The following is a 25891-nucleotide window of genomic DNA, read 5'->3' as shown; positions in this document are numbered from 1 at the left end:
TAACTAGACTAAACTAAACTAAACTGAACCAGAAATTCAGTTGAGAAACCTTTCATAGATAAATTAACCGCATCTGTGTTTGGCTAATTCTTTGAAATGAATACCGAAAATTCAATGTACTGCACCATAATAATAGTGAAATCCTTTAAATCCAGAATTGCCATAAATCAGTCCTTGTCTTTTATTCACAACGCTGGCCACAATAGCCCAGTGCAAGCAGAGATATTAAAGACATAGTAAAAATGGTTTAGTAAAATCTCTACTGGCGGACAAATCTCTATCAGCTCTCGTTGTACATGATCATATTGCCCAATACTATGGATAATGTATGTAAGATTATAAACAGGGAGTTTGTAAATGGGTGTCAACCATGACTTTCTATTGAGTCAGTAAGCTGCACTTCCAGTGTTGTTAAAAGAAGCTCACAGTAATAGTCTACAGTCCCAAAGAAGATTACAGCCATTGAGTGGAAAGCTTAGCTTCTCAAGGCTGAGATTACATTCACAAGGGTAAAACATACAGAAGAACTCGTATCTGTTTACAAATGCACATGCAGAAACGTTGCGTTAGTCCACGCGGTCCACTTTAACTTTTTAACCCTTCAACATTTTGTGACGTGTGTAGCGCTCGAAGTCTTGAAATGCCCGTTTGAATGAATGCGTTGCGGCCTGAAGATTAGCTGTGAGATTCTGTGAAACTGGTCTCAGTTTGAGTTAGATGAGCGTGTAAAGCAGTGATTATCTCTAAACCACAGCTGTTTATATAGAAGTGGGCTGTGTCACTGAAATCAACAGTTTTTTTATTTATTTTTTTTTATTTATAGGACCAATATACAAACAACTGTCTTTTACTTGCTCCAAAACAGTCATTTTGTAGCTGAAGGTTATTTGAATGACTCAGGTGGGTGATGCCTATTGATAGACTTGGAACGCGTCCAGCTGTCTAAAGGAAACAATGGATTAAAGTCAGCTGGCTCAAAGGGACTGAAGCCACAATGAAATGATGCATTGAGGTGAATGCGTTCTGGCAGTGAGTGAAATTAGCACCGAAGATGTGGAACAGAAAGTGGTGTATGGTTCCCCTGGTCACATGACTGAACTGCAGCCATCTCCCTCTCCCTCCATCCCTCTATGAAGAGTGACTTCTGGCCACAGCTCTTTGCTGCGACATATGTCTGCCTCCGCCACGCAGCAGGAAGTACCCTGGCACCGCCTTCCTGTCCTGCTGACGTCACATAGATCCTGCACGGCGACCAGGAACAGACACACAACTCACTGGTCATCTGCCATTTCTCCCAAAGCTGGAAGAAAACTCAGGCTACTGTATTGATGGTGTAGAGCAGGATTTAAGCAATATGCAAATGACATGCAACGGCACTCTTTCTTTTTGATACAAGAAAATCAAACGTGGTATTAAGAGTACTGAATAATTTTCACCTGCAATTCAGTTCCCTAAAGTCATCATCATCTAAAAACCAAAGTTTAGTATTATCTCTGTATCAGTTTCATAGATTTTTAATGACTCAGACTGTATTAACCTGGTATGGAGGACTAAAAAACATATTGTACTGACAAAACAATGGCACCTGTAGCCCAACATAAATTATGAAAATGAACTTTGCCCAAGTTCTAGCCTGCATTTTTATATCGAAGCAAAAGGTGACACTCGTATTTCAGATGATGACCTTTACAAACGTTACAGAACCTCTTTCTCTTCAGGCCTTTATATCTTCAGTTATTTGAGTTATTTGTGGTGCTTCTAAACCTAATGTACTGTTTGTAATTTCATACAGTGTATACAAGTCAGTGCAATAAACACCAAAGTAATTATTTACCTTTGACCTAATTATTTAATTATGTAGCCTCTGAATTAGTATATTTAGCTTCAATCATAGGATTATAATAGATGGTAATTTACTCTCAATTTCGACTTAAAAAACAAAAACAAAAAAACTTTTTTTCATAATCATACAGCCTTTTGCTCTTCCTGTTGTTCCCCGATGTTGGAACAAGCTACCTAAAGCTAACAGAGCAAGGTCTTCAAGAATCTCATAAAGACTCCTCTCCTCAGAGAGCACCTCCTCTCCTAACACCTCTGAAACCCTAACATGTCTAACTAGCACTTACTATGCACTCTCACTTCTTTACCTGATCTCCTGCACTTATTGAATAGATGTAGTACTTACTACTTCCACCAAAGTCTCCTACTGCACTGAAGCTTTAGTGATGTCCCACATTTGTAAGTCACTTTAGATGAAAGCGTCTGCCAAATACAAATGTAAAATATGTCTTCTTTTAACATTGACAATATGTTTAGAGAAAATTGCAGAATCTTGATGTCAAATCCTCCCTGATGTATATCATCTGTTATCTTGTAATGTCTGCTCATAACAACTGAAGCACTGATAAACTTGGTCATGTATTGGCACTTACTGCACTTAGTTAAGGTTAGGAAAAGATGAGGGTCTTGTTATAATACAGAATTAGTCTGCAGTGACTTGAAGCACGAGACACGACGTGTTTACTGTGTTGACATTTAACCAAATACTTTTTTCTTTCTCGAAGTTAAACCAAAGTGCTTTTGTTGCCAGACCAGACCCCCACGTGGTTCAGTCTAGACACGTTCTACTGTAACTGTGCCAGTGCTTTTAAAATGCAGTAGGAGGTGGAGGCAGAGACAAGTGAGTTCAGGACGTTGCGAAGGCAGACAGAGGGGAAAAAAAAAAGAACTGCTCCAGTTTTGAGAAAAGCCTCGGGCTCATGTTCCTGCAAAGACAATCAGGTTTTTGCTCGTGTCTGACTTACATTTAGTTCACTTACAGCGCTGTGGCTTGAAGGATGAGATCTGTCAGACCACAGAATGAATGCTTCAAAGGATGCTTTGAATTTTAGGTCAGGATATTGAACTCAGCGCATAATGAGAAAAAAAAAAAGTAGAATTCATGCTAGGTCTTTTCAGGAATTACAAGACTAGAGCAACCCCCCCTCCAGTGTATAATTACCTTTGAAGGACATCACTGGGTGTTTTTACTTGTTCAGAGATTCATCACAGCTTTTTCCAACTGTACTGTGAGAAAACTACTGCAGCCGAAGCAACAGCAGGAAGTTTTTCCAGTTAAAAACAACACACTGATGCCTAACTGACCTGATCCTGTAGGAGGAGCTGCATATTTTAGCTTTTAAAGCACATGCAGTTCCATTTTTTTTTTTTAAGCTTCACCATTATTTCAGCCATCTGTGTCAGCCACGATGATTACTGCTATTGATTTATCCACTGTTTGCACACAAAGCAGGCCTGTGGGAAGTGATTGATCTGTTGGCAATAGCGAAGTATGTAGCTTTGATTTGTAGTTCATCTGAATTTGACATATGGCTGCTAGCTTGAATGGGTTCAACTCTATAACTGTATAAATGAGCAATATTTTTAGCAGAGTGAAACTTGCTTATTACTCCCAGTCTTCATCTTAATATTCATTCGTTCACAGGCTGAACTGCTTGCCGTTACTTCCTCGTTTTTTCCTCATTGGGATAGAGAATTATGTGAATAATGGTAAATGTGCTCTGATGATGTCAATCAACAAACTGAAAAGTCCGGAGGACAGGAATCGGTTTATCACCTAATTTTATGCTGTCACTTTGAGAAAGATCAAACTCTCAGCTTTCAGCAACACGTATGAAAAATGAATGAGCTCCATTGCCTTGTTGACTAGCGCTGACAGCGTCCCATAAATCAATCGACGGGCGGTGTGCCTGATCATTGAGAAGACTCAAAGAGGGTTGGACCAAAATCATCTCTGTGCCTCCGGTACACAACTTCCATGTGCAGATTGTTGCATTCAAATATTAATATATGACAAGTTAAATCATACATTAAACTATTTTTAATGTTCCAGACCTTGAGTTTTACCCTCTATTTGAAACTGTCACTGCTTTGTACTGTATGTCAGTCCATTGTTTTCCATCTGCAAAAAACTGGACTTGTTGACATCTGCATTCTGTGACATGCTCCGTTATAATTACTCTGGATAGACTGATCCCAGAGGTAAAAATGCCACTACTCCAGCTCTCTTGGTGCGATGTAATCTACAGCGGTCCCTTGGATGTTGAGCAGATGTACTGACAGACATCTCTGTCTTCTTCCCCACAGCCTGCTATTGGCAGCTCTTTCTGAACTGAGGCAGCATGTCAATGTCTGGTGGGCTCAGCGATTGTGTGCAAATGTATGCACCAACTTCTATATAGTTTTATTTATAATCAGTATTAATTATATAAATCAGTTGTTCCAAAGCTTTATTTTTTCAGGGTCATAAATCAGGGCAACGTTTAACTACAGTTATGTACCCGTCCTTTGTGTGTATTATCTTGATAAATATAATTGTTGTTAGTACTGCTGACCAATTTCAAAGTATACTATGTGTTCTTAGACATTAGATTACTTTTACATTACACTCACTTGGCAGACACTTATTGATTAAAGCGACTTACTTCTCATACAGATAATTTGGGCAACTTGCTGAAGGACAGTTCGTCATGTGATCAGGAACATCTCTACCAAATGAGCTACAGCTGCTCCAGATTTCCTTTGTGTCCACTGAATTCTCTATAAAAATCCACCCACAGAAACTTCAGAACTGCTTTACCTCATGTACTATGTGTTATTATAATATAGTAGTTGCATGGTAAGGTCTGCACTGTTGTGTGTTGAAGTACTTGCAGGAAGAGAATTGGGAGAATTTTGTTTCAATCCAAGAAACTGCCAAATTCAGCTGATATTGTTCCAAGTCATCCATGGTCGCTTATTATTTGTCTGGGTTTGATTTTTACAACGCAATGCTCTACTGTCGCTCATGAACATTGCAGTGTTCAGCAGCCTACTGTAAATCTTGGTTATCAGAGTGTCCCACCAAGAACTGAACACACATGAACAAATGAGAGCTTTCAAAACAGAGTACTGGTATTGATCTTCATCTACCAAGAAACCACTCCCTCAAACCTCTCTTGAGCTTTTGCAATTTGCTTTGACACTAACAGAGTGGGAACTAGTGGCTGTCCTGATAATAGGGAAGTGGTCATCAGCAATCTATACGCAAAACCACATATAGAGCACAGACTGCACGGGGGCCCAAGACCATAACAAAGTATCACTTGCCTAAAAAATATTACATTATCATGTGAGCCATGGAGGTATACATGTCAGAGGCCTTGTACCTCAGTGGGCAGCAGAAGATTACTTCAGGTTTCCAACTGCGATCGTCCATATTAATAATCCATGCACTCACTGATCTATAAGGCCCTTTTAATGCATTCACTACATGGCATATATCAATGGCTGCAATGTCTTTCACTGGCTAAATACTGATGAAAGCAGTCATTCATTTTAACAGCTGCCAGCTTTTGTCATTATGCTTATTTCTCATTACGTGAGTTAATTCAGTAATTTATTATGATTGTCTTCAAATTAGAATAGTTAGAGGGTAACCGAGCAGCAGGAGGCGCTCATTGCTGAGTGACATCTCTTTTATTACCCTTGGGAAGCCAAACTGAAGGCAGGATGTTTTCTGAAATCGATGTAGCTGACAGGTGAGCTGTCTACAAACTCATGTGAATTAAGGAAATTACAGAGTCTTATTAGTGTCTCCTTGTTCCTCAAACACTATAAAATGCCTCAAAATAAAATATGAAAAAGTAATGTTTTTGCCATTTCTTTTCTAATGGAATTGTTACCAGTGCTCTCAAAATTGTGCCCGTTTTTAATTCAGAAGACCAAAGAACATTTTGCACTTATTGACTTATCTCTGTCCTTTGATGTTTTCAAGAATACTTGAAAGGCTGTTATATAATGGATTAAAATATCATGGCTGTTACTGAGATCATTAATCCAATTCAAATTTGCTTGTGGTCTAGTTTTGATACTTTTGATCATAATGTCTTGCTTATTCATGTATGTCATTACTGCTCCAATGGGCGGATATACAAATGACTCTGGAAGCATTTTGTAAATGTAAATGAATGGGCATGTGATGCGCAGTGAGTTACTTCTGGTATCCCACAGGGGTCTGTTCTTGGACCATTCATTTTTTCACATTTATTTTTTTCAGCTTCGAAGCTCCTTGTCTCTGAACTCTACTGGAGGGATGAACACCATTCTCCAAAAGATATTCCCTCATGTGGTGATTTGATAATGGTGGTGGAGAGCACCACTGTCTGACACATCAGTCCAAAATCTCACATAGGTTTTCAATTGGGTTGAGATAGTGACCGCAAAGGCCAAAGCATATGATTCCCAACATTTTCATACTCATCAAGCCCTTCAGTGGCTCCTCGTGTAGAAATGATCACTCAGAACAACTCTGTATTGATTTGCAGTGACCCTTTAGGGCAACAAGTAGACCCAAACCATGTAAGCAAAATGTCCCCTACAGCATAACGGAGCTGCCAGATTCCCCTCACTGTAGGGGTCAAGCATTCAGGCCTGTACTGTTCTCTTGTCATGTTGATACAAATTCAGAGTCAACTGGGCCTGTTCAGAATTTTCATACATGCCACAGAACATGATTGGATGTGAATTGCTTAATTGTACCATGCCATGTGTGGTGGCATCTGCATTTGTTATGTTTCTTCACTTATGTATTCACTTTTTTCCATACATACTACTAAAAACAGTTAGTGCAAATCCAAATCCCTCTTTATAGTATAACTACCATTGTGTAATTGTCTAAATAAATCATCACGAATCAAGTTCACTTTACACTGAATATTTAAAAATCACAAGTTGAAAGAATCCTGTTGCAGGGGTTCAAACTGTATCTGTCAACATGTAATGTTATCCTTTGAGGGCTAGCTCTGCTGTAGTGCCTATTGCAGGATGCACTGAAATGTCACCAGAAAAAAGCCATTTTGAAAGGATTATATTAGTCTCTGCGGCTGAGCCCTTTGTGGTGGGTGATACTGTTTCTATAGATGGATCATTGCAGCTAAACCTTCCAGCTTCCACTGTAAAAGCAGTGTAATGGCTTGTGTGACGTTTCACAAGCATCTCTTGTTTACCTCACCTGAGAGTTAAGGCTGCATATCGTACTGATAATGAAAACAGTCTTTGGAGGCCACAAATTACATAAAGTGATGTATCAGTATATCAATTAGAATGAAGATTTGAGGGATTCATGTTTTACGTCTGACCTTGACAAAGTTCCCTAATTCATTTCTTGCTTCTTGAACCTGGAGCAGCTCTAATGCATTCCTGTGCAAATTGATATTTTAACATTTATTGATCATTAAATCATTTTTGAAATGACAGATTGTACCTGTCCATCGACCTAATGCTCATTTTGGCTGATGTAATTAGCACTGAAATTACTGTACATGTGGGCCTCTGTGTGATTATTTGACTGCTCCCAAGAATATAAATCTGCACCTTGAGTGGGACTGTGATCGAAATGATTTCACTTTTGCTTTAAGGGTTGTCATTACCACCATAGCCTCTGCTGGAGGCTCTGAAGCAGTTTATTAAATATTTTTAAGTATATGCCAAACACATCCATCTAACTTCTGTCAAACCCTTGAGAACTTGACACCTCACAACAAATGGCCACAACAAATAATTGCACCCGGAAACAAGAATCAAAGTGGAATTACATCACTTTGCTGTGATAGGTTTTTCCTCTGCCATGACCCTGTTGATTTATAATCCACTAGATGACTTATAATACATCAGAAGCAACAGTCTTCATGTGTGTTATGGCTTATGCAGATGTATTTTAGACAAGAGGCAAAATCTGATCCTGTGGGTTTCAAAGGTAGAAAGTGACATTTAGTACATTTACTCAAATGCTATACTTAACCACAAATTTGAGGCATTTTAAGGCTGAAAATATTCTCCCTGAAGCGCACCTTTAAACAGATATTGGATTGTTTTGGTGGGTATTTTTAAAAGTCTCTAAAACATGTTTTTTCTGCGGAAGATATTTTCAACCTGCCTCTCCAGCTTCACAGCTGTATGTGTCTCCTCGGATCTTAAAGCAGTTACAAACCAGAATGATGGCGAGAAATGATGATGAAAAGTCATTGGTTCGTCCCTGTTATATGAATTTGAATGTCTGTTATTTAACCTGTAACATGAGAAAAATGAGATGTGATGTACAAACCCAGTGATGGACTGTAGCTGGTGGAATCTCTGCCGCAGCTGATGATCTGTATTCATCCTGTGAGTTCTCGTATTCATTACTTTATATAGCTCTCTGTTAAGCTGCAATGTCTTATGTGGGTTGTTGACTGTGAATGAAAGACATTACCTGATGATTTAAACCGGCTCCTCTGGCTTCCCAGAGTGCATTTCTCTCCGAAAGACTCAGTGTTAAATTGTTCTGTTGCAGCCTGAATGTTTGAGATGTAGTTTCTGGGCATGTACATTCTGGGGCTTAAACTGTGAAATAAATTGCTTTAGTTTGATTAGTAACCAATTACATTGTAAAATTAGGGTCCCCCAGATAGTGGGTGTGGCTAACTAGCTCTTTACTGGTCTCTCTCGATCCTTAGTCCCATCCCCACACTGACCTTGTATGGCAGGACGACAGCAGAGCCTCCACTGATGCCCACAATGGGCACAGCTGTCTGAGTGGAAATGAAGTCCAAGATCTGTGCCACGGCCTCCGAGCCAATGTTGTCCTCAAACACCACGCCATGGACGCGGTTGGTGGAGAGGGTGTCACAGATGCGCGTGAGTAGCGCCCGTGGATTGGTGTTGTTGACCAGCACAGTGATGGGGTTGACCTCCAGAGGCAGGTCCATGAAGTTTTCCCGGCTTAGCCGCCCCTTAATCTCCGTCTGGTAGGCCGAGCCGCTGAACACCACCGCCACGTTCACGGAGGGCGAGGGAATCCCAAACGGCCGGCCCGAACAGCAGGGGACAGTGCAGAACAGCAGCAGCAGCAGCGGCGGCGGCCACCACGGGGAGTCGCTCAAGCAGCCTAGACGAACGCCCATCTCAGTCACCTACTGCCTGGAGGAGGGGTCAGGAGAGGGGATTGACATATTAGATACACAGGACGAGTGGTTGTCATTTTTCCAAAATGTTGTGATAATACTCAGTAATCCCAGCTGGCCGGCCAACCAAAGTGCCTTTTGTTTAGAGTTGGCTTATTTTGATTAATGACCTTTTAGCTTCATCTCTGCTCAGTGTGCCGGTCTGCCTGCCGTAACTAAGACAGTGTAAGAGCCCATTAACGGGGCCCAGAGTAGTATTTTTAGAGTATGTCAGCGTGCAACATGAGGCTGTGGCCAGGCTGTTGCGTCTTAGGGTGGCAGCTGCCACCCTGCTGCTGTTGTATTCTGTGGTCCAACCCAACAGATGGTGTCCAGTGTTTAATGCAACAAATGGAGAACAAGAGGATTTATAATTTTTCTCTCGTGACATTACTTTTGAAGCTGTTGCTTAATTTTTCAGCGGTCCAAAGCATTCAAACTTAATCTGCCAAAGGTCTGCATGCATGGTTTTGGCTGCGCTGATTAATGCACATCCATCATGTCATTATTGTGATTTTTAGCTGTTAGGGAAAGTTTCTCATCTCTTGTTTTTGAAACGTGACATTTTAATTACTCAGACAGAGTAAGTTGTTCTTTGAACAAATCCAAGCTACATTGCTTCACTAATGGACTGGATTGCAACCAGTAACTTGTGGCCAAACTGTCTTAATTTCCTCCAAAAAGCTAATTGCTTTGCGTTCTGCCCTCTGGAAGGTAATGGAGGAGAAGCACCATGGCAGAGCTCTGTGATGTCAAACCCTGTAGCATTAGTTTAACATTCACATTGTAGCCAGACAGTGGTTTGTGTTGAGCTGTCAGACAGACTTAGGCTCTTTGTCAAATCTATCGCAGTAGTGTTTGTGGCCCTGAGGGAGTGCTGCACACTGGTCCCCTGTCACAGAGATCTGATCCACCATGTGATGGAATCCCAGTGGGGTGAATATATTGTAATCCCTCGGTAATCCCTGCCAGGCGTCATGGCCTACGGCTTGATTGTAGTGTATAAACTTATCAAGAGATTTGGCTATTGCATGAGGCCCACTGTAGTTGTGTGGCTTACTTCTCTCTATGTTTTACTTCCTGTGCGGGAAGGAGCAGTGAGGGGCTCCTTGTAGAAAACATAAGCAGGCAGACAGACAGGCAGGCTGTAGAGGAGCAGGCACGCTTGGCCGTTGTGTCTCTAGAATATTTATCATCGGATTGTTTTCCCAGTCATGGCGCATGCTGAAATCCAAATAAAAGACATCACACATGCGTGGGAAGCTGTATGTGCTGTGTCCTACATGTGATTCTCCAGGTAGGTGCTGTCTTATAAATCATTTTCTAAATTGATTAGTCCCCACTGTGAGAGGGCATCTGCCACATTCCTTCCAATGACATTAGCCATGTTTCAGCTGCAACAGCAGTGGAATACTTTAGGGTTAATGTCTTTGACGGAGAGAAACGCACGTGGTCAAAATGCTTAAAAGCTCTGACCTTCCATGTGTTTAATCAAGGCGAGGAAACAGCTGAGGCAGACACATGAAGGTCGAATCGTGGGGTGGTGGATATAGAATTAAACCAAACAGGGAATGACTCATCAATAACTTTGTGACAAGGCTTTGTATTGTCAGCATGCCTTCTAATACCAAGGCAAGGGAGTAATAACAGAGATAGGAGCTTTTAGTTTGTACCTTATCTAATGTTTAGTTTCTCTACAAGACTTGTCATCTAAGCTTTGTGACGCAGCTCAGTTGCTGTAGATTTGCTGGGCACTGACCCCTAAAACTCTAAAACTCAGCTGAATCTGTAAACTCCACCGATACATAAAGGAAAGAGGCTTTTCATCTTTGCTTGGGCTAAATCCTCCAAAAAACATTCCTGTGTATACAAGGGCTGAAGTTGGATGTTGGGGATCAAAAGTCACTGTGGACATCCATTGGTTTTAGAGATTTTAGAAAAGGAGGATGCATTACCAGGTACATCTACTCTGAATTATCACGACATGTGGTGTACTTGGCTCCGAAGCCTGGTTGTAACAGGTACACGGTGCATAATGTAGTTTGAGCCATCAGCAAAGGAAAGGTTGCTGTTCACGTCACGACGCTGCTACAAACTGGATTCAGCATGAGTCATACTGTACCTGGAGGCCGAGTGGATGGAATCAATTATGTCTAAAACCTGCCATCCATGTTATATATAGACATGCTGCTACCACCCGTTGGACATAATCCTCTTGAGAACCTCCTCCACTTTTATGTAATTAACTTCATTTAAATAATATAACACTTCCTAAACAAAGCCATTTTTCTATTATTGTTTCAATTGACAGTTCATGATAGACCAGCATGTTGCCTCAATACATGTTCACTAATTCAACCAAGGACCTTTCTAAACCTTGTCTGTATGTTGTTTTTCATACATAAAACCAATGAAAATATGACTTAATGAATTCTAGCACACTGATGTCTGCTCAGTCAGATACCGATCCATCTTTAATCCTTCCTGGTTTCATTTATACTTAGTATAGTAAAGCCCTGTGATCTGCCCTAAACACATGAAGTGGCAACGTCTAAATATAGCACTGGAAAGCGTGAATGTTGAAAACTGTGAGAAGACAAATAGGTGAGAAGAGAAGTAAGGCAAATAGGGCTAAAAATAAAACAATACACATGAGTCAAGTCTAAAATACACCCTGCATATTCTTAGATGCAGGATTTTTTTTTCACAAGCTAACAGGTGCATGTTTACATCTGCAGCAGTAATGAGTCATACACACAATATGCACATGGCATTACGTGACTTACCCCAACATTAACCACAACCCCAGCCCTTTCCCTAACATTATCCCAACCCTTAGCCTAAACAAAAACCCTTTATGGTTTTGTGGAGACCAGCTTTTTGTTTTTTGTTTTTTTTAAAACTGAATCACAAACTTTATCCAGCAAATACAATTTCTTGAGGTTATTTATAGGGAGTGTGGCCTGAGGAAAGAGAGTGTGGAGCAGGTAGTCCTGGGGTTTTGGATACGTCCCCATTATGTGACTTATTGCACTACATCGGAAGCAATTAGTTGATTAACTGATTAGCTGATGAAAATAATTGGAAATTATTTTGACTTTTTTTTTCCAGTCATTTTTCAAACAAATGGTGAAAAAAATGCCAAACATCCCCTGCAGCTTCTCGAATGAGAAACGTTCTATCACAGTAAACTACATATGTTTGGACTTTTGATTGAATTAAACAAGACATTTGGGAACGGCACCTTGGAATCTTGGAAACTATGATGGGTATTTTTAGTCAAAAAAGAAAAGTTCAGTTCATCATTCGATAATAGCAATAATCAGTAGTTGCAGCCCTAGTTTGAGTACAATGAAACATAGGGAAGATGATGTGACTGAAGAAGCTGCTTCCGCAACACTTCCTGTTTCTTGTTCTACTGATGATGTGAAAATAGTGAAACTAATCCAATGAGATGAGATTTGATAAGACTGAAAGAGAATCCGCTTTCAGAGCAGCAGCAGTCTTCCACTGACAGTGTTTGTGTTCTCTAGCTTCAGTGTTGTTTGACGAACAAACATTTAAGATGTGCTTATCCCCCTCTAGTGGGTGACATATGGTGGAGGCAGTTTCTTTACAGAATTAGCTGCCATTCAGGAAGTGCAGATAGAGCCTACATTCAAAATAACTGCTGTTTTTTTTCTGTCTTTTATCATACAATCACATGATTTATTCTCCTTGCGGTGTAGTCTGTGGTTCCTTCACACTTCTGACATCTGCACAGTTTGATAAACGGAACAGGTATTAATGCAAATGTCCACATCTGCATGTTCATCCTGCACATGTGGTATCTGCTCCTGTAAATTGAATATTGTCGATAAGGTGAATAGAATTTTCTGCACATGTTGACACTTCCTGCTCAGTATGTATGGCCTTCGCAGACTCAGCGCTGAGAATATGATTATATTATGATAATATTTTAATACGCACACGGTACAGAATATTATATAGACACCAAGGCTTTGTGACCACGCTCCCATTCAAGTGAATTATTATATTTATATTTCAATGCCGCTTCTTTGCTGTGTCCTATATCCACACAGTGCGTATTCAACTCTCATCTTATTGCATCCTGTAAACTCGAGTCGTCCGGCCCTTCATTTCCTGACAGTGACCATATGAGTTGTGACGCCACGTTAAAAAAAAAAAAAACGGCCATCTATCGATGAGGGAGCTGCTGAGGTGTCAGGTACTCCAACCGGTTCCTGATCCAGCTCATTAATGTGAGGCTGCAGCAGTAAATACATCTGGCTGAGAAGTGAGGTCTCATCGGCGCAGTGTTTAATGACTGCTTTTATATTCTGGGCACGACGCCTCTGCTGCAGCTGTTTAACAGTGTGCACCTGTCCCATCTTCTGCTACATGATCAATACGCTCATCCATGAATCTGCAGCCTGCTGCGTCCGCGGCTCACATGCTGATAAACTCGTCCTCCTCTGTGTCATTATCAGTAAAACTGCTGACCACGACTGCTGGGACAATTTCTGATATCACACCCTGAAAGCACTCAAATGACCTTTACCGACCTCTGAAGGGCAGGAATCAAACAAAGACTGATATGACTTTATCTCAAACCGCCTTGCCTTTCACCTCCCCTCCATCCACTTAGGCTACAATGCTCTGCAACAGACGAGTTGCATAATAAGTGACTTCATATCCACTATATAAATGAGTGAAGTAGCTAATTAAACAAAGAACCAACAGAGACTTCTGCTGACATCTGCTTCATCACCATATAAAATGGTTCTGATCCAGAAATGATCCAGATGATCCAGAAATGATTCTGTAATAATAGTGTATATACCTTCCCAAAAACAGAATGCAATTGTGTAAAACTGATGACACTGTTGACTGTGTTTTATAATCTTGGCATCTTATATGTTTAAAATTTTGTTTGTGTGTTATTTTATAGCTTTATTTTTGTAGCTTTATTGTTTGTTATTTAAACTGAATTGTAAAGTCGTTTTTAATATGTTTTTTCAACGTACATTCAGGTCTATCTATCTCAATGGGATTCACCTGAAAAATTAAAGGTTAAATAAAGCAAAGTTCATATTTGCTTGAAAGCTTGATTTGAGAGCGGAAACATGTCCTGTCCTCCCAAGAAACACATAAATCTATTATACCTGTTGGTTTATGTTTAACCGACAGAGACCTGCAGCGGGCCTGTGAATTATCACTTGTCTTCTTGTTTATGGGGGGGACAAAACATCATGGGGCGGCAGTGGATGTGGATGGATGGGTCGACAAAGAGTCGGAAGTTAAAAAACGTTAGACCTCCGTTCATTTCTGTTTCCTGCCAATAGTCAACATGCAGGTGTCTTTGAAGAGTCTTTCTCTAACCTTTAGTTGTTTTTGTGCCCCGACCACACCTAAGGATTGTGTCACATGTGTGTACACTGAAAGGATTATTGGTTAGCGGCCACAAAGGGATCTCTAAAGCGAATTCAGTGGCATGGATGGACTGTCCTTTCCGTTCACAGTCCTTGTTTTGTGTAAAAATGGATTGTGAAGTTCAGTAGAAGCTATTTTGAGGCTTCAGATATATGAGTTAGACAAGTCAAGTGGGCATTTCCCAGAGTTCATGTCTTTTAGCACAACATTTTATCTTTGAGCTTCGACAAACAGTGATTGATTTCTGAGCTGTGGAAGAGGGACAGTGACACAAATAGGGAATTTTATAATAGAAAGGCAGCAACTTTGGAAGGCAGCCACTTGATTTGACTATCTCAGACTGCTGAGGTCTTGTATTATCTTTTTTTCTTTTGCTTTGGGAAGGATTGACTCAAAACTGTGTGGGACGTTTTTGTTGAATATATCTTCTTTGGAATATGTTAGAAATAAATTATCTAGAGCTGACTTGATGAAAAGAGAATGTGATCTAGAAAAGTCAGCAGGTGACCTGGTAACTGTTTTCTCATAAGTATTAATGTGTCACTCCTCATAGATCTGTAGTGGCTGTTTTGTGGTTTGGAGAAATGAACTGATTATACAGTATACTATTTTAATTCACACAATTGTTTCATTGATTTCCCCCTTTTTTTTAATACATCCTGTCCTGTTCTTTGTTTGTAGGGTGCTGTAACCTATCCCAGCATGCATTGGGTGGGGTACATTAGGTGAAAGATAATGTATTTAATATTTTTTTCCACCGTGAAGACATAAATGGGGTTTTTCCAAATACACCTTTCAATACGATGCAACAACAACAACAACAACAGCCAGACATTTCTTTAGAGATTATGACGTGCTTCCTAAAATGTAGGATGTATTACATGACTTGGATGTTTTAAAATTTAGAGCAGTGCACCTAATACATTGGCAGCAAACTGTAAGCATCCCTCAGTCAGGATCAGTGCTTTCTGAGCTTGAGAGAGCTTTGTGTGGGAAACACAACTGTCACTTCGACCTCAGGATTCATTTACCTTTATCAATATGTTTAACTAAGCTGTGATTTAAAACACAGCCATGCTAATCTCTTAAAATCCACAGCCATTAATCTAATCTGTAGATTAATCAGCATCATGGGTACAGGGAGAGAAAAAAGAGGTGACAAGCAAAAAAAAAAAAAAAATCTTCATCCAAAAATACCCACAGTGTGACATAGTTGGCGTGTGTCCACTGCTCTGATTCAATGTCAGATCAAAAGTATTTTGTGAATTCAGTTTTTCCCCTGCAAGCTGTAGTTCACCCACAGTTTCCCTGTGTTGGTCTAAATGTGTCATCTTAAGTATCTTATGACCCATCTCTGATAAACAAAACAATATCTGGAGCCAAAGTCATAAATATATCTGCAGCCCAGCATCTGTCTCTGCCCAGCAGGTGTGGACCGGTCATTGTGGGAAGTCTGAATCAGATGAATGCCAGTGGACTCGAGGCTGATTGTTATCAGAAATAAGGCCACATCTCCTGCTACCCGTCTTATCCCTGTCTGATCTTTGTACATTTGTTAAGAGTGCAGAAGGCACGAGACAAATTGAAACCACGCCAAATCTAGACCTGAGTCGTTTGGGTGCTCAAAAGCTGCTCCTCCAAAACTGCTTATAACATTAATTACAGGCCACTACAGAGAATGAGCAAAGCTACAAACATCCTGTTAACTCTGTAACATTTGTATTCAACGCATTAAGACAACAGCTTTATATTCATGAGACTGAGTCTGGCACAGCTCCACATGGCCTGGCGCCGAGTAATAGAAATGGAGTTAATAAACAGGGTTAGACCAGTTCCTCAGTTGCAATAGTCTGATACCAAACGTTAGACTGTGCTGTTCTACAACTCCCAGAAAAAAATGGCTAAAACATCCTTGGTTTTACTTTCAAATACCAAGTACCTATACAATCACAGTACAGTGGATTTTTAGCCATTGTTGTGACACACTGTGTGCGGTGTTGGTCGGTAGGTTCAGGATCACTTCTGTCTGTTCAGCACACAATTACTGCCTTGTGGTTGTCCCACCACTCCGACTAGTTTCAGGTTACATCCCTGTTTATCCAGAGTCATAGAAAATATGAACCATTTGTGTGAAATTTTGTCATAATTCCTGAGTGAAGTCTTGAGTTATGGCTAAAAAGTGTTTTTTCTGAGGTCACAGTGGACTTGACCTTTGACCTTTGACCACCAAAGTCAAATCATATCATCTTTGAGCCCAAGTGGACATTTGTGCCAAATTTGAAGGGATTCCTTTTAGGAGATCTCGAGATATTACGTCCACAAGGCCAAAATCATGTTTTGTGAGGTCACGTGACCTTTACCTTTGACCTTTGACCTTTAGCCACCAAAATCTTATCAGTGTGTCCCTGAGTCCAGGTCAACGTTTCTAACAAATTTGAAGAAATTCCCTCAAGGCATTACAGAGATATTGCGTTCACAAGCCCAAAAACTGTGAAGTCACCCCGCCCTTGACCTTTGACCTTTGACCTTTAGCCACCAAAATCTTATCAGTGTGGCCCTGAGTCCAGGTCAACGGTTCTAACAAATTTGAAGAAATTCCCTCAAGGCCTTACAGAGATATTGCGTTCACAAGCCCAAAAACTGTGAAGTCACCCCGCCCTTGACCTTTGACCTTTGACCACCAAAATCTAATCAGTTCATCCTTGATTCCTAGTGAATGTTTGTGCCAAATTTGAATTGAAGTTTGAATTGAATGATGACAGAGTATCCATCAGATTTAGATAAATGTAGTACTTATAATTAGTAAGACTGATAATCATTCACCTCAAAGTACAGCTGAGCCTAAGTATTATCTGTCAGTGGAGAGCTGAGCCTGACAAGCTGAGTCTGAGATATTCTAAAATGGCCACCATACAGAGGACAAATGGTCTTTGATTCAAGTAATACTAATGTTGCAGTTGTCATTTGTAGTTGTATTATAATTTAATCTTTATTTGTCAGACTATGGAGAACAATACAGGAAATGATATCACTGCACTTGATGATGAATTATAATATGGCTCCTCAGTCCATTAGATGACTGCATGCTTTATCATTTTAGTATCTCTACAAGTAGCAATCTATGAGATTTATGTGCTTGTACCTTTCATCTTAAAATAAAAGTGGCATACTTCTGATGCTGAGACATTTAGGAAACAAATACTGAAGCCAAAGCTGAATTTAGCAAACCTCTGTGGGACAGCAGAGTGCACAAACAACTCTTGCAGTCATGCCATTAAGTTTGTAAATATCTAATCAAACATTAATGCATTCTTCTGTGTTTGCTCACAATCCCACAACTTCACAATTTGTGTTAATTCCAGTCGCAGTCTGAGAACATCTTGCTATCATGGTTCTGTGCTGCATTTTTCCACAGATCATCTGCCAAACAAACTCTGTTTCCAGCTCTGTGATGCCTCACTCTGCTAATTATCTGTTGATGAAGTTTGAGTTGCCATTAACAACTACTCTTCCTTTCTTTTTTTCTGTAAAAGTCTCATTAAAGGTCCATATGGTAGAGGTAGATGTCCATGTGCTCTTTGATTATAAAGCAGGTCTAGGTTCTGTGTTAATACTGTGAAAGTATCAAAGCCTCAGTCCACAGAGAAATGCACACAGCCTGTATTCAGAAACTGAGCCTTAAAACCAGCCTTCAGTACTTCTGTAACTTTGTGATGTCGGCCCTGCACAACTGTACCCACCATCCAACCTTGCAGGATTTGGTTTCTCTGATTGTTTACTTGAAATCTGCTATATTTTTATTGGACACTTAGAAAACAGTCAACCAATCAGAAGAGAGACTTTCTTCTGAATTCACTTAATATTTTCTGGTTCACCCATTTCTGGCTCACCAACCTGTTGTTACTAGAGCTCCAGAGAGAAGCCTGAGAGAGGAGATGTAAAACTACATTGAGATGGTTTTTTGGTTCTTAAAACCACAAATATATCTTCTTATGGATCAACACTTCAAATAAAACACTGATGTCTTAGAAGAACGATCAATGCTAAGCAGCTATAATCAGTGCATTTGTTCAGTCCAAAAACCACAAAAATAAGATGCAGAGTTGCTTTTCCTTAATTCACATCAGTTGCACTGAAGCACACAGTGAATTGACTACATCTCCTTTATGGAATAAAGAAAAAACTAAAGAAAAAACAATAAAGGCAACTTCTGTGAAAGACAAAAAGTCAATTAACATAAAACACTGTAGGGAAATCTGATTACAAATGTAAAACAATGACAGAAAAATAAAACTCTTTCTTGAAGTCATTGGTGTTTGAAAAGTGACACAAAGAGAAATCAGACAGTTTTTGGTCACATTTCAAACCCCTTTATGCAAAAATGAAAACATACTCATGGTGGTAATGTTGTAATATGCTGCTAAATAAACATACAGCCACAGAATGTGTGGAAACACATGCAAGTAATAACTGATATCACAGGTATGTGATTATAGATTAAACAGAAGTTTCTCTTCACTCACTGCAATTCATTTCTCAGGATTATCCTTTAACTGAATGTGCTAGTATAGGGTGTCTGAATGAATTTTGTCTCTTTCAATCAGCTTTGTAACATTTGATTTATTGCTGAGGGAAAATAATAATATTGTAATACAGGGAATTAGTTAGAACATCCCAGTATCCCTTTGCAAATTTATGTTGCCAATGCTAAGCGCAGAAAATACTGTTATTTATTTTGGAAGGTGGACAGTGAGGATGTAGAGGCTGAGGTCCAACATACTGACACATCAGCTGTAACTCTTATCAGACATTTGTGTCTCTTTTTTTTTGGGCTCATTTGGACAAAATGCCTTTGATTGGTCCATTTTCTGAAGGTCAGGTTTCAGGATTTCTAATTCCTTGAGCAGCTTGGCTGAGTCCCCCTGTTTGGCCATCTCCAAACCCGTCTGTTGATTTACTGCTCTGTTCTTTATGGTGTAGTTTTCTGTATCACGGCCATGTGATAAATGGCACCGCCACGCTGTCATATGAGAAAGTTTAAGTCCGATCCGGTGTCCGGCAGCTTTTCCCACCGAGGTGCGCTCAAAGTGAAACCACAGTGGAGGCTTTGCAGTCCAAACCACCAGTGATTTATCTGTTTCTGCTGACCCCCGGAGACAGAGGCACATGAAACAGATTCACTCAGTGATATTAGTTCTGTCACAGACCCCCTGCCTTCACTTCTGCCAATGGCACTGAAGACATATTTAAGACATGCACGCCTCTACATTAACTCTACACAGCAAGTGATTGATCTGCCATGGGATGAAAACCTGTCCGTGTGAAATCCCTGTAAATCTGGTGTTTACTGCTGTCTCTGAATAGGGGCTGCGGGCCACGGGGGGGGGGGGGTAAAAGTGAAGGAGGTTCTAAAATGTCTTATAAATTTTCACATACAGCACGAGGAATCAATGGAAGGGTATTCAGCCTTTGGCTGGTGCATTAAAGGATTTAAATATTCAGGAGGCAAGTGGAGCTGAAATGAGCAGTTGGATTTTCTGATTCTATAGTATCAGAGGGGCCGTCATCAGCAAGTTTTAAATGCCACAGCAGATGGAAAGCTATGTAGTGTGCTTTATTATGAGTTACTGCCTTTGAAATCCCATCTAGCTCTGAAGCTCCCTCACCAACATGTGTGGTATAACCTTGATCATGTCACACAGCTTGAGTCCTTTGTGTTGCTGCACATTAAAACAATCAAAAGCCGTCTGAGCAGTTTGATGACGCAGCGAACGGATAAACACGGTTCAAACAAGATCATCATTTACGCCAAAATGCAAAACAGGATTGTTTTTTTTTTGTTGTTCCAAGGACACGGATCCATGTGTTCACTTGTCATTGGCCAGATGTTTGATATACATCTCTCCCCTTTGCTTTATCACATTTATTGTGGGTGTGACACTCCATCAGACGGCGTTCGCCCTGTCAGCACACCGTGTAGCGAGATTGAACAGATTGGACGTGCAAGTGTTTGGAGGGTAATAATCTTTCCGAGGCTGCAGATTACAATGGTGTTGTGAATGTAATCCATTTTGCCATAACACATGGGTAGATGTTTACCTGAGGCTTAAGGGCCTTGACACGGTGCGCTGACATTAATATTCCTACTCTGACCCTGCCGCCTGACCTGGCTGTAAACCCTGAGGTGACAGGTGACATGGAGGGCGGCGGAGGAGTCCTCCATCAGTCTTTGGCGGCCCCTGCGCTCAGCCTGATGTGTGTCCGTATTTGGAGCAGGGATCAGTGTAAGACCCTGGTTAAGCTGAAACCATGGCTGCCCGTGCAGAACCAGACCGCCTCACCATCCCCTCCCTCCCTTCCCCTTCCTCCACCGCTGCCACTGGTCCAGCTGTCACCAGCCTGCTCTCACAGTTGACTCGGTGGCTGCCCACACATACAGCTGACCCCTGACACACACACACACACATGTACACATGCTCTAATCCACATATGAGCATACCACTTTGTTTTTAATCTGCCCTCTGTGTGGTTGTGCGTGCGTGCGTGTGTGTGTGTGCGTGTGTGTGTGTGTGCGGTGTTGTGGTTCTATGTGAGCTTTGTACTGACAATGTTTTCTCCCTCTTTCCTTTTTGTGTTTAAAGCAGGTGTGTGTAAAATGAGCGCAACTACAACGAATTTAACGGGCCAGTTCTCCCAAATTACATAAATGAAAAAACATGGAGGACAGTCCAAAGAACCTGTCAACAGTTTCATGCCAGGTGTTGTCTTTAAAATAACGAAATAACACACTATAATAGGAAATATAGTATATATTAGTAAAATTTTTTCAACTAGAAAAATAAAAAAGTTATTTTATCTTTGTGATTCGTTACAAAGTGAAAAGTAAAAAATTCAGCATACGAAAAAGAAAGAAAAGATTTCATCTTTATCCACCTTTCACTGGTAAAGTGTCCTCATTTCTTATCACTAGGGGGAAGAAAAAACACCAAAACAGCTTTGACATATCACTAATCCGTAAAGTTTTTATGGCAGTTGCCCACTTTTCACTCTCACACAGCAACATCCCATTCGAGTCGTGTTTTGATGAGGGCTCCTGAGAAAAAAAATATCTGGCAAATGCTCCACTATGTTCACCAGCTCGCCTCTAACTTCGACTGCCCGCCATTTGGTTCTGCGCAGAACCCACAGAAGATGAGCTAAAGCTGGCTAGAGCAGCAAGTTATGGTAATAATTCTGTGTGACTGACCCATTTTATTTTACAGGGTGGTTTAATTCAATGTTCACTCCAGAAGCATTGATTAATGCAGCTTTGTGCTGAAACAAATATCTGTATGAGGGGAAATTTATAGCAAGAAGGAACAGAAAAAGGAGGAGGATAAATGGTTTAAATCCATGTTTTTGTAAAAATAGAATGCTGGTATTACTGGTATTACTGGCTGGTTGACTGACTGGGCTGACGGTTTGTCGGATATTGTAAAAACTAAGCGACAGACAGGCCCAGTCGCTCTAATTGCAGCTAAAACATGTAAAACCGCTCCATGGAAAGTAATCAGAGCATGTCATAAACAACTCTGGCTTTTATGGTTTTCTCTGGAGATGATGTATTGATTTTCCTCTGCTCCAGGAAAGTAGAAACAATTCTTCATCCTTCGAGAAGCGTGTTTATGCAACTTCTAGATCCAGCCTAGTGCTGAAAGTTGTTGCCTGTTTTAGATCATCTTTCCAGGTCTGGCCGCATTTGTTAGGTGACAACAGAGTGTCAAGAGGGAGGGGAAGGGGGGGGACATGTGACAAAGGACTCCAGAATAAACCTTAAACTACGTCACGATCACAAGCTGTCTCTGCCAACTGAGCCACCAGGACGCCCTGTGTCACTTTTTGTTAGACTGTAGTGCAGAGTATCCAGCCTGATTTCGCAAGATTGATCACGCAAAGTCAAACTGCTCTTTCTGTTTGGACGCTGAGATCTGTCTCGCTCCTCACTTTGCAGGCTTTCGGTTCTAAGGTTATCATTGTCATCATCCTTCATGGAGACGCTTCCCTCCGTGTCACCGCTCGGGGGCTAATTGTGAAAAATTAAGCGGCACACATGCAGCTGTGAATAGAAGGCAATTAGGCCAATCAATTTCCCGTATTACAAATTGCATATGCACCCACCCGCGCCACACATGCACAAACACTCAGGTTGCTGTCAGTATCCACAAGAGGCAGAAGAATGACAAGGAAAGAGAGGAGATGCCTGCTCCCCCACCCACCCCCCTACTAACCAAGCAATATCCCTATACACATAACACATCACACCCACCCCACCCCACCCCTACGGTGTGTCAGTTTTCCCTCTCAACAGGGACAGGACGTTAGACGAGGTGCAAGCAGTGCTGCGCCATGAATATAAATGGGCCCCGAGTCTCTGCTGTGCCCGTGAGCCCAACCATAAACTTAGGGAGGGAGAGCAACACAGCCTGCCAGATTTCTTCTGCCCCGAGTTTAAGATCTCATTAGATAGCCTGCATAGCATGAGAGCACCCCGCGGGCTTCTCCTGCAGTATCGCAACACGGATCTGTGCTTCAACATGTAAAAGTGGCCTGTCAGGTCTCTATAAATTTGGCGGGAAAAGGATCACATGGTGATGCCGCATCGCCTGATTCGGAGTAAAATTTACTACCCCTCCTCTCTCCTGACCTTGGATAGATTGCTCTGATATCCCGAAACCTCCGTCCCTCCCCTGCAGTAAATGTTTTACTGCCTCAGATGCCTGTGAGTGTCTGTCAATCAGAACAGTATCAATTTAAAATAGTCGTCTATGCAAACATGCTTGCTTTTATTTTTTCTTTATCTTTTTGCCCAGCCCCCCCCCCCATCCTTTGTCTCCCTCCCTCTGTCTCTCCTGTGTCCTGTCAGCCTCCTCCTCCGTCTGCAGAGACAGTGAAGATGGCGTGAGGTCTGGTATCTTTAACATTTGATTAAGCAGATCAGCTGTAAGTGTTTGTGGAAGAGCTGGACAGCTGACAAAGCAGCTGCTAACCCGGAGATTCAAACCCAGAGGTCGTTTGTGTCTGCCTGCAGGCTGCAGACACACGCCAAGACACTACAGCCTCACATGCAACCACAGAGCAGGTTGTCATTTTCCCCAGACATCCTGAAAAAAAAGAAAAAAGAAGAAGACTAACCATTTTAAAAGCATGTCGCTTAAAGAGCAACCCTGCGGCAGTGTTTCTCTTTGGTTGTGGCATCTTTGGTCATGGGCTGTTATTGCTCTGCATTTGGACTAATCAGTCAAGCAGAAAGGATAAGACTAAATGAATGGGGCTGCAGCTAATGATTATTTCATTACTGATTAGTCGATTGTATAGTTTTTTCGTTTGTTTGTTTTGTTTTGGTTTGGTTTGGTTTGTTTGTTTGTTTGTTTTTCTTTTATTAATTTAATCTACATATTGTCAGAAAATGAAGAAACATTTCCATCACAGGTTCCCAGAGCACACGGTAATATCTTCAAAATGCTTCATAATCACCTGATTGTTTAAATCATTTGTCAAAATGATTTGACATTGATTTGATTTTCCATCTCAGCATCACAACCCAGTGCAAACCCCATGCATTAATGACATAACTTCCTGTGCAGAGCACATAATAAAAAAGCTACTAGACAGTGCATGAAGATGAAATAGAAGGAAGAATAACAAACTCTAACAGGTATGTAAATATGAAACTATCATAGATGATTAATAAGTGTCATTCGTGGGAGGGCTAAGGGAAAGAATATGTAATTTCCTGATGTTAAGCACATGTTGCACTACAATAATACGTCCAACTACAGTATTTAACAGCAAAAATGAAAGAGAGTCTGTGTGTCAGGTAGTGGATGATGACTAAAACCACTAGTTGACTCTGTTGACTAGTCCTGGATGATCAGATTTTAGCCAAGACCAGATTGACAGTAGTTAAAGGTCCATATAGTATAAAAGTAGATGTCCATGTGTTGTTTGATTATAAAGCAGGTCTAGGTTCTATATTAATACTGTGAAAGTATCAAAGCCTCAGTCCACAGAGAAATGCACACAGCCTCTATTCAGAAACTGAGCCTTCAAACCAGCAGCCAGGACTCCTGAAACTTTGTGATGTCACTACGATACAGTCACTACCCTTAGCCACGCCCCAAGCCCCCCATCCAACCTCGCAAGATTCGTTTACCTGAAATACTTTTTTAAATCACTCAGCCAATCAGAAGAAAAACTCAGAGCCTCCTCTCTTCTGATTGGCTCACTGACCACTGGAGCTCCAGAGAGAAGCCTGAGAGAGGAGATGTAANCAAACCAGCAGCCAGGACTCCTGAAACTTTCTGACGTCACTACGATACAGTCACCACCCTTAGCCACGCCCCAAGCCCCCCATCCAACCTCGCAAGATTCGTTTACCTGAAATATTTTTTTAAATCACTCAGCCAATCAGAAGAGAAGCTCAGAGCCTCCTCTCTTCTGATTGGCTCACTGACCACTGGAGCTCCAGAGAGAAGCCTGAGAGAGGAGATGTAAAACTACATTGAGATGCTTTTTGGTTCTTAAAACCACAAATACATCTTCTCAGCTTTTATTGTGAAACAACAACAGGAAGTGTTGACAAACCTAGTGAGGGTTGGTAACTCATACTTGTCACAATGTAGTCAATGATTTGAAAGTAAGTTGTAAAATGAGTTGAATTTTCTGTATTTGAAACATTTCATTGACTAAAATGGATCACGTCTCTGCCTGATATGGAGACGGCAGGTCAGCAAACAGCCAGGGGCTCACACTCTGTAGTTCCGCTGTTTGGTTTGGCTCGTGAGCGGAGAGAAGAAAAAGATTGATTAACACTTGGGTGAAGTGGCTGAATGTAGGGCAGAGGGTCTGAAAAGTTCCTAAGTAATGAAGGTGAGTAATGCCTCCTCCCGCATGAACCTGGTGCCTGGATGTAATAATAGAAGTGATCGGAGTCGCTCACAGCAGCTGTTATAAGGTTTGAGAAGAATCCACTACCAATGACAAACTGTAACTGATTCAACAAATCAGACGAAACTGCTGCTCAACACTTTTAATGGATCACTTGTGACGGGTGAACTACACTGAAGAACCTTGTGACTAGAAAACATGTGAGGTGTGAAATTCCTGCTGTGTGTTGTCTTTGTTTGGACCAATTAGATTCTCAGCCTTCCGAGTAACGGCATTTTTTTGAATGTGAGGACATTTCTTCCTGTCCTCACGGCTTCACTTACTGTATCTTATTAATGAGGGTCCTCACACATACTACATATGTGTGTTTGTGTGTGTGTGAGTGTGTGTGTGTGTGTGTGTGTGTGTGTGTGTGATGGCTGTGGGGAGGGGGCGTGTGTAGGATTAGTGGAGCATCTATTTAAAACAAAATAAATCTGCTTAATCACTGAATATATCAGTTGTGTTATTGA

The 25891-nt window shown here is 41.0% G+C and overlaps 1 protein-coding gene across 1 annotated transcript in view; it reads right to left on the bottom strand.

Moving 5' to 3' along the window:
- Positions 1-25891, bottom strand: part of LOC111217697 (glutamate receptor ionotropic, NMDA 2C-like) — a 66393-nt gene that overhangs the window by 37483 nt on the left and 3019 nt on the right. Inside the window, exon 2 of the mRNA XM_022739678.1 lies at positions 8553-8997. Coding sequence (XP_022595399.1) covers positions 8553-8981 — 429 coding nt within the window. The 5' untranslated portion in view covers positions 8982-8997. The remainder of the gene's footprint in view (positions 1-8552; positions 8998-25891) is intronic.

This window comes from Seriola dumerili, unplaced genomic scaffold (genome assembly GCF_002260705.1).
Source record: "Seriola dumerili isolate Sdu_G_001 unplaced genomic scaffold, Sdu_1.0 BDQW01000044.1, whole genome shotgun sequence".
Classification (NCBI taxonomy): domain Eukaryota; kingdom Metazoa; phylum Chordata; class Actinopteri; order Carangiformes; family Carangidae; genus Seriola; species Seriola dumerili.
The sequence above is the reverse complement of the archived record's forward strand: the minus strand, read 5'-3'. Positions and strand labels throughout refer to the sequence as shown.